At 47.7% G+C, this 9,684-nt stretch overlaps 1 protein-coding gene across 3 annotated transcripts in view; it reads left to right on the top strand.

Annotated features, from left to right (window-relative positions):
• Positions 1 to 9,684, top strand: part of Slc26a8 (solute carrier family 26 member 8) — a 51,192-nt gene that overhangs the window by 36,851 nt on the left and 4,657 nt on the right. For all 3 annotated transcript variants that reach the window (XM_021150005.2, XM_029470864.1, XM_021150006.2), the window contains exons 12-19: positions 450 to 545; positions 1,186 to 1,292; positions 1,372 to 1,441; positions 2,698 to 2,790; positions 2,883 to 3,014; positions 6,523 to 6,900; positions 8,867 to 8,921; positions 9,019 to 9,203. In XM_021150005.2, the coding sequence (XP_021005664.1) occupies positions 450 to 545; positions 1,186 to 1,292; positions 1,372 to 1,441; positions 2,698 to 2,790; positions 2,883 to 3,014; positions 6,523 to 6,900; positions 8,867 to 8,921; positions 9,019 to 9,203 (1,116 nt within the window). The remainder of the gene's footprint in view (positions 1 to 449; positions 546 to 1,185; positions 1,293 to 1,371; positions 1,442 to 2,697; positions 2,791 to 2,882; positions 3,015 to 6,522; positions 6,901 to 8,866; positions 8,922 to 9,018; positions 9,204 to 9,684) is intronic.

The raw sequence follows: 9,684 nt of genomic DNA, 5'->3' as shown, positions 1-9,684 counted from the left end.
AGAGAGAGAGAGAGAGAGAGAGAGAGAGAGAGAGAGAAGTGGAGGTGGGGTGTAAAAGATTAGGTAAAATTAATTTATAAAAAAAAATGGTGGGAAGAAGTCACGCCTGACTTTGTCTGCGCTGCTGGGCTGGCTTCTACTGACCCTCTGTGTCTGTATTGTTGTACTGGGCATTCGGAAAGCAAGCACAAACAGGCTCAGCTAGTGTCCTGGCTCAATCAGCTCTGACCTTGGCGAAGCCCTGCCTGTTAGACTTGACACACTAGAGTAATGGAGAAAAGTGGAAAGAGCTTTTATTCGTGCAGTGTGTCAGGGTCTGGGTGTGCTGTTCATAGGAGACAAACCCATGGGGATTTCTAGAGGCAAGGCTAGTTTTTGTGGTTCCTTTGAGAGGACTTGGGAAATTTGTCCATGAAGGGAGAATGAGGCAGTTTGTCTTTCCTCCACAGGCTGTGCTGGCTGGGATCATCTTGAGCAATGTGGTACCCTACCTTGATGCCATTTACAACTTACCCAGTTTGTGGAGGCAGGACCAGTACGAATGTGTGAGTTCAGACGCCTCAGCGTGGCTGCAATCTGGCTGTGAGGGGAGCAGAAGCTCACACACACACCCTTCCCCATGGCCAGTTCCCTGGCCTTGATCCTTGGGGCCAGTGAACTTGCCTACCTGAGAACAGCTTACCAATAAACCTGCCTTTAATATAAAATAAATAAATAGTTATAATAACTATTACAAATGTTTAACTATCATTCAGTGAGTTCTGAGTCCTCATGTCAACCCACCCGCCGTCTGACAAGGTAGATAACGTTGTCTCTGTTTTGTACACGGGGACATTGATATTGTGAGAAAGAAATAAAGGGAGAGATGACCAAGAATTCATCAGAGAGCCGGGCAGTGGTGGTGCATGCCTTTAATCCCAGCACTTGGGAGGCAGAGGCAGGTGGATTTCCGAGTTCCAGGCCAGCCTGGTCTACAGAGTGAGTTCCAGGACGGCCAGGGCTACACAGAGAAACCCTGTCTTGAAACACCAAAATAAATAAATAGGTAATTAAAAAAAAAAAAAAAAAGAATCCATCAGAGAACATGTAGGCAGCCTCTAGGCCCAGCTGTCTGAGGTGGGCCCAGCACCTCTCCATTCTGCTCATTTTCAAGGTCTTTCCCCCCCTCCAACCCTTTCCCACAAGGTCGTTTGGATGGTGACATTCTCCTCTGCGATTCTCCTGGGACTCGACGTTGGACTGCTCATCTCACTGGCCTTCACTTTCTTTGTCACCACTATTCGCTCGCACAGGTACTCAGCCTCTGGTCAGTGCAGGACAGCCGTGCAAGGCAAGGGCACAGGGACCTAAGACAAGTACATTTCCTTCCAGAACCAAGATCCTCGTCTTGGGTCAGATCCCCAATACCAACATTTACAGAAATGTTAATGACTACCGGGAGGTAAGAGACAGCCCAGGGATGGGGAAGATGACTCAGTGGATAAAGCCATTCCATGCATGTGTGAGGAGTCTACCTCCTCAGAACCCCTGGAATGTCAGTACTTGGGAGGCAGAGAGAAGACATCGCAGGACAAGCTGGGTATCTGGAGGAAATGAGTCACAGATCAGCTGGGTTTCAGTGAGAGGCCCTGCTTCGGTAAACAGTGGACAACAATTGAGGAAGACACTTGACCTTATCCTCTTTCCACATGCACCTCTTACACCTCTGTGTGCTTGCACACCCGGGTGCCCACACACATGCAGTTACATGCACATACATACAAACATACATAAAACATACATACATACTCACCTACGGGAATTGGGGTTAGAGCAGCAGCCACTTTGAAGCACTGCAGCCCACTCCACAGGGGATAGGAGACTTGAGGCTCCAAGGGACAGGTTCCTTACACCCCTGCAGCCAGCAGAGGGCCCTCCAACCTCTCACTGTGACTCAGAAGATAGAGTGAGGAATGGAAGAGTACAAAAAGAAGGAGTGCCAGGTGTGTGGGTGTGCTCACCTCTCACCACAGCACTCTGCAGGCAGGGCTAAGCAGGGACCTGTGCATCTCCAGGTTCAAGGCCAGAGATCCAACTCCAGTTCCAAGCTAGCAAAAGCACAAAAGAGGGGCTGGCGAGATGGCTCAGTGGTTAAAAGCACCAATTGCTCTTCCAAAGATCCCGAGTTCAAATCCCAGCAACCACATGGTGGCTCACAACCATCCGTAATGAGATCTGACTCCCTCTTCTGGAGTGTCTGAAGACAGCTACAGTGTACTTACATATAATAAATAAATGAATCTTTTAAAAAAAGAGAGAGAGAGAGAAAGACAGACAGACAGAGACAGAGACAGATAACAGACCACACACACACACACACACATGGTGGGGGTGGGATGGAGAGCAAGCTATTTTTCTAGACTTCAACCCATTAAGGACAGAGGTTCTTGAGGAACCATGAAAGCAGTGTAGTTCTGGTGGTGGAGGTGGCTCACGCTTTTAATCCCAGAATTTGGGAAGTAGAAGCAGGCAGATTTCTGTGAGTTTGAGGCCAGCCTGGTTTACAGAGCAAGAGCAAGTTCCAGAGCAGCCAGGGCTACATAGTGAGACCCTGTCTCAGAAAACAAAACAAACATACAAACAAACAATTTAAAAAATGATAAGGCTGTGTGGTTCTTTCTCCCTAAAAGAGCGGGGACCTTGTACCATGTCTTGCAGGTGATTCTCATCCCTGGGGTGAAAATCTTTCAGTGTTGCAGCTCCATCACGTTTGTTAACGTGTACCGTCTAAAGCACAAGGTGTTAAAAGAGGTGAGGGCCTACTTGCCCCCCAGGCATCCTCTACATCGTTGGGTTTCCCTTTCTGCCCTGTCTTTGTGTGAGACCCCTCTTCTGTCTCCCAGGTCAATATGGTGAAGTTTCCCCTTAAAGAAGAAGAAATTTATACTCTGTTTCATGAAAGTGAGACCACTATAGCAGAAAACAAACTTTGTAGGTGTTTCTGTGACTGTGAAGAACTGGAGCCAGAGATCAGGGTGAGCCGTGTCTCCACATCTCTCCTGTCCCGTTCTTCTCCTTCCTCCCTCCCTTCCTTCCTTCCCTTCTTCCTTCTTCCCTCCCTCCCTCCCTTCCTTCCTTCCCTTCTTCCTTCCTTCCTCCCTCCCTCCCTTCCTTCCTCCCTCCCTCCCTTCTCTTTCCCTTTCTTTTCTTTTCTTTTCTTTTCTTTTCTTTTCTTTTCTTTTCTTTTCTTTCTTTCCTTCCCTCCCTCCCTCCCTCCCTCCCTCCCTCCCTCCCTCCCTTCTTTTTTTTCTGTTTGTTTTTAAGTCGGGTTTTTCCATGTAGCCCTGGCTGTCCCGAACTCACTATATAAGTCAGCCTAGTTTTGGTTTTGTTTTTTTCAATTTTTTTTGTTTTTTTTTGTTTGTTTGTTTTGTTTTTTGAGACAGGGTTTCTCTGTGTAGCCCTGGCTGTCCTGGAGCTCACTTTGTAGACCAGGCTGGCCTCCAACTCAGAAATCTGCCTGCCTCTGCCTCCCGAGTGCTGGGATTAAAGGCATGCACCACCACGCCTGGCTTTTTTTTTTAATTTTTTTATTAGATATTTTCTTCATTTACATTTCAAATACTATCCCGAAAGTCCCCTATACCCCCTCAGCCTGGTTTAGACTTCACAGAGATCTGCCTGTCTCTGCTTCATGAGTTTTGGGATTAAAGGCATGTACCACTACCACCTGGCTTTCCCCCGCCCCTTTTCTTTAAAATCAACTAGCTATCCCTTTAAAAAAACAAACAAACAAAAAACCCAGTCCATTCCACATACACCAATGCACATACAGACACAACACTAGTTAGACTGTGAGGGCCACACACATGCAGATATAACACTAGTTAGACTGTGAGATGCATGCATATGTAGATATTAACACTAGGTAAACTGTGAGAGTCACACACATGCAGATGTAACCCTAGATAGACTGTAAGGGTCAAGCACATGCAGATATAACACTACATAGACTCTTTTTTTTTTGTTTTTCTTTTCGAGACAGGGTTTCTCTGTGTAGCCCTGGCTGTCCTGGAACTCACTCTGTAGACCAGGCTGGCCTCCAACTCAGAAATCCACCTGCCTCTGCCTCCCAAGTGTTGGGATTAAAGGCGTGTGCCACCACGCCCAGTTTAGATAGACTCTTGATATGGAAAGAGTGGAAACATGAGGGAGCTATTTGAGTTTAAGATCGATGTGAGGGATAGAAGGGGAATTGGAGAGGTAAGAATCTGGAGTGGGTTTGATCGAAACACATATACATCATATATATATATATATATATATATATATATGCAGGCACATTTGTGTGTTGTATGTATGTGCATATATATATATATATATATTGCAGGGTCTATGTAGCTCTGGCTGGCCTGGAACTCACTATGTAGCCCAGGTTGGCAATGAACTCACTGAGATCCATCTGCTTTCTCCTCTCAAGGGCTGGAAGCAAAGGCCTGTACAACATACCTCTCTGACCTTGAACTCTTGACCCTACTGACTCTGCCTCCCAGATTCTGGGATGCCATCACACCCAACTTGTTTGAGACAATGTATCATGATATAGTCTAGGCTGGCCTCAAGCTCAGAGTACATCCTCTGTCCCACCCCAAATCCTGGAATTGCCATGCCATGCTAAGTAAGCTTGTGCTGCTTGCCTCCTCAGCACCCAGAATGTGTAAGATGGTTTTGAAACTTCATGGGGTTTAACTCAAATTAGGGAGGCAGCTCTCCATTAATGTGACATAAATATAATGCATAGTTTCAATAGTAAAGTAACTATCTAGCTGGGCAGTGGTGGTGCACACCTGTAATCCCAGCACTTGGGAGGCAGAGGCAGGCAGATTTCTGAGTTCGAGGCCAGCCTGGTCTACAGAGTGAGTTCCAGGACAGCCAGGGCTACACAGAGAAACCCTGTCTCATGGGGAAAAAAAAGTAACTATCTTTTACATTTCTCATCTTTGTATAATATCCAAGCATATTATAATTTTAATCTTTTTTTCCTTTCAAGATGGTAAATAATGATACCATTTGATTTTTTAGATTTTTTTATGTGTATACAATTTGTGTATGTATGTGTGTAGATGTGTATGTATGTGTGTATATATGTATATGCACATATATACATATATACACATAAATATATATATAATGTGTATAAATGTATATGTATGCATGCATGTCTATGTGTGCATGTGTGTGCATGTGCGTGTGCATGTGCGTGTGTGTGTGTGTGAGTGTCTGCAGATGCTCACACAGGTTAGAAGAGCATCAGATCCCCTGGAGCTGGAGCTTTAGGTGACTGTGAAGCACCTGAGATGGATGCTAGGAACTGAACTCCAATCCTCTGCGAGAGCAGCAGGTGCTCATAACTACTGAGCTGTCTCTCCAGCCCAACTTGAAGTTATTAATAAGAATCGTAATGTACCATGGAGTATGAGTAGCACTACTTCTGATTATACGCAGAAGAATATGTCTGGCTTCTAACAGCACATGAGACTTTGGATCGAGAGAGTGGCATGAACTTAGAAAGCCAGAGGCACCACATGGTGAATGGCTACATGCTGCTGAAGTCACTGACATTGCTATTGGCATGGAAACTAGAGATCTCCATGCCAGTAAGCTTGGCAGGAACTCTGAGGCAGAAATATGTATGAGGCTCTCAGGATCATAGGAGTGATGCTCTCAGGCAGACACAACCAGTGGAGGGGAAAGAAGGACAGGTGACAAGCCCAACCGTCACACTCCATATGCAGAGGCCACACTAGCCTGGCTCTCTGTGGTGCTCCCAGCCCACGGTTCTGTCCGTATGCTACACCAGCCCCTGAGTCTCTTAGGAGATGGGAGGCAGGCAGAGATAAAGACACCAACTGCTGTGTTCTTAGAAGGCTAGATGAAAGGCTGTTCATGCAGATAAGAAGATGTGGAGGAGCCCCTGATAGGAAGCAGATTACAGGTCTGAAGAAATGGCTCAGCAGTTAACAATACTTATGCTCTGCCTTCCGACTCGGGTTCAGTTTCCAGCACCCACAGGAGGAGGCTCAACTACCTATAACTACAATTCAAAGTGATCTGTCACCCTTTTTTGGCCTCCTGTATACATGTGAAGTATTTGGCTTGATTGTATATACTGTATAATGCACATAGGCACATACATACATACATACATACACACATGTAAAAAGAAGGGAGAGAGAAAGCACTTTACAGGAAGTAGTAATAAATACTGGAGACTCATTGGGACCCAGGAGTAATGGATGTGACTAGAGTAAAGGTGATTTCAAGTCTGGCTCACAGACTAATGTGACACACAGTTGGGAGGTAGGTACCAGGGAGTAGGGAAGATGAGAAACTGCAATCTCTGTTGCTTCAAGTGCTAGTGGGACAGCCGAGCTCATAGGAGCGATGAGGTAGAGCTTCAGAGGGAACACAGCAGGCCAGGAGGACAGGGGCTTCAGCCCTGCCTGAGCTTCACCAAGGTCCCACTCTCCTCTGATGTCCCAGGTCGTCTACACAGAGCGATATGAAAACAGACAGGAGCAGGACTCATCCATCAACCTGATCCGCTGCTCCTACCTGGGCAGCGGGGACAGCAGCCAAGTCACTTCTGAGGAACAGATTCCCTACACAGTGTCTTCCACATCACAGAGAAATATAGTGCAGAGCTACGAGGACACGGAGAAAGCCTGGCAATCCAACAGCCCCCCAAGAAACAGTCCACTCCCACCGCCCGAGAACTCAGAAAGCTTAGCACAGAGCCGATCCAGATCCATTATCATGCCTTACTCAGATACAAGTGTGCAGACCAACACCCATACCATCATTCTGGACTTTTCCATGGTGCACTATGTGGATAATCGGGCTTTGGTTATACTAAGGCAGGTAAGTACCAAGGAGGCCTGGCTCTAGGCTCTGACTCCTCCTACAACTCACACTAACCCCCCGCCCCCCCCCCACCAGTGTGGTTCTCTGCATCGTGGGATTGCTCAGTCACTAGAGATGGGGACACTGAAGGTAGTTTACAATCAATCAGAATGAGAAGGAAATAAGCCAGCTCTGATTTGTTGAACCAGAGCAGTTAGTTCCCTAGTCCTAAGTCATTCATCATCTCTCAAGAAACTGGGGACAGAGGAGGTGTTTCTTAACATCACAGAGGCAGTGTCTATGTCCTGCCCACTGTGGAACTCCCAGGACAGCTACAGACCTTTGCAGTGACAAAGCTCTACAGAAAACGAAATGGTCACCAAGATTTCTTCCTCTGCTCCAGGCAGTGCTCAGCCTGGAAGTTAGAAGAAATGACACTTCAAATCTGACCCTGCAGATCTGTCAGGCACCAGCAGGGTCTCCCCTCCTCCCGGTCTCCTTTTTGTTGCTATGACTCGGAGGTTCCCTCAGAAGTCTCTGCTTCTGCAACAGAGTGGAAGCAGAGCCGCATGGTTACCCAGCTGGCTTTGCTGTTTAATGCCTTCTCCTCTCAGACACACCTTGGTTCCACCCCTGTTCATGATGGCCCAGTTTAAACATGTGGGACACTCCCTCCCAGCTCTCAGGGACCTGCCCCGCTCCTTTGATGGTCATGTCCTCTTCTGACTTGAAGCCTTCACACTCCTGAAGAAGTAGGCTTTTCTTAAGAGCATCTGGCTCCTCTTTTTTTCTGATCTGGAACTTACTATGTAGACATAGCAGCTGGCTTGGAACTCACAGAGATCTGCCTGCCTCAGTCTTCCAAGTGCTGGGATCAATGTGTGCCCCACAATGCCTGGCTCATACCCACAGTTTAGATTCAGATGTATCTGATGCTGTTTCCTTCTGGGAACTTTTCACCCAGGCCATTGGGCTGGGCTGCATTGCCGCCTTCTAGGCTTGTACTATAGTAACTTTAGAGTTGCTTAACCCACATTCTCAAACGCTCCCTGCAGGACCATGCTGAGCATACACACCTTTGCCTTCAGTTCTCCCAGCAGCCCCAAGAACAGCCCCTGTGTTGAAGACTTGGTGCTTCAGAACATCTGGCATCTGGCTTTTCCTGGCTCCCACCTGCTCTGTAGAACAGTGCCCAGCACCCGTCTCTTGCCTCCCATTCTTACAGAGGCACCTTGAACTCTGGCACCTACACTTGACCTGCACAGATGGCTTTCTGATGGAGGCAAACCAGGATCCTTTGCCTTACAGCTGTGAGACTCATGGTCTGCATCTATGTCCTAAAGGTCCAGGCTTCCTCATCCTTCTGTAATGGTTCTGTATGCTCCTGTTGGAGGGAATTATTATATTCCACTTACCCTAAAATAATAAACATGGACTGGAGAGATGGCTCAGCAGTTTTCAGCACTGGTGGCTTCTCTTACAGAGGATCCAGCTCACACCTGTCTACAACTCCAGGGGATTTAATACCCTCTCTAGCCTTTATGGGTACCAGGCACACATTGCAGATACACAGACTCACACACATGTACATGAGTAAATATACAACTTTTTAGGAAGGAGGATAGCTCTTTGTATCCACTCTCTAGAATGTTCCCAAGAGTATCATTGCCCATCTACCCTGAAGCTTCCTCATGCAGACACTCTCATCGTGGGAAGAGTCTCCCTGGCTTGGAATTGTGAGCAGCCTTCCCCGTCACTTCCCACTCACTGTGTGATGCCCTGCTCGGTTTCTGTGTCCCCAGCCGTAGTACTCAGAAGCAGGAAGAAATACAACACCTCCCCCCAGCAGTGAACACCTGATGAGGAGTCAGACACCACCACCACCACCACCACCACCCCTCACCCCCACCCCCGCTGCTAGTTGGTGGCTGTTTCTGGCATGCATGCAGCTCTCTGACTCCACCCTCTCTCGCTCTCCCTGCAGATGTGCAATGCTTTCTACAATGCCAACATTTTGGTCCTCATTTCAGGGTGTCACAGTGAGTTGCCCTTTACCCTGGAAGTGAGTGTGTGTCTTGTGTCCCAGGGGCTCTTCTCTCAGGCGCTGACACCTGTGTGTTTGGGCTTGGTCTGTAGCCTCTGTGGTCAAGTCGTTTGAGAAGAATGATTTCTTTGATGAAGGCATCACGAAGGCCCAGCTCTTCCTCAGCCTCCACGACGCCGTGCTGTTTGCCTTGTCCAGGAAGTTCTCCGAGCCTTCAGACTTAAGTATGGACGAGACCGAGACAGTGATACAGGAAACCTACTCAGAGTCAGACAAGGTTGGATAATGTGGACCCTCAGGGCTTGGGGAGAAGTAGGGAGAGGGGAGTGTCTGATCTGCAGATGAAGGATGTCCAGGAAAGGCTGGGCTGCAACTGTGCCTGAATCTGTAAGCTTGTTCTGGGATCGGCTGCTAAACAGCAGAGACCTGAGCATTCAAGGGCCCCCTATGCTACAGTGTCTGGGTGTCCCATCCAGGACCCATCCCCGGCCAGCAGATGCCTCAGGCACCTCGTCCTGTGGTTAGTGTCACACCAGTTACTAGGCATATGAAATTCTAGACAGACTTTAGAGCATTCCCAACCAGCACCTCTGGATTGAGTCTTAAGTCTGATGAGCTAGAAGACACATCTGCTCTCCCAGGCCTTTGGCTATTATTTACACTGTAAAGAAGGACTCACTCGCCCAGGCAGTGGTGGCGCACGCCTTTAATTCCAGCACTCAGGAGGCAGAGGCAGAGGCAGGTGGATTTCTGAGTTC

This window comes from Mus caroli, chromosome 17 (genome assembly GCF_900094665.2).
Source record: "Mus caroli chromosome 17, CAROLI_EIJ_v1.1, whole genome shotgun sequence".
Lineage (NCBI taxonomy): Eukaryota > Metazoa > Chordata > Mammalia > Rodentia > Muridae > Mus > Mus caroli.
Note: the sequence above shows the minus strand (reverse complement) of the source record. Positions and strands in the feature narration are given on the sequence as shown.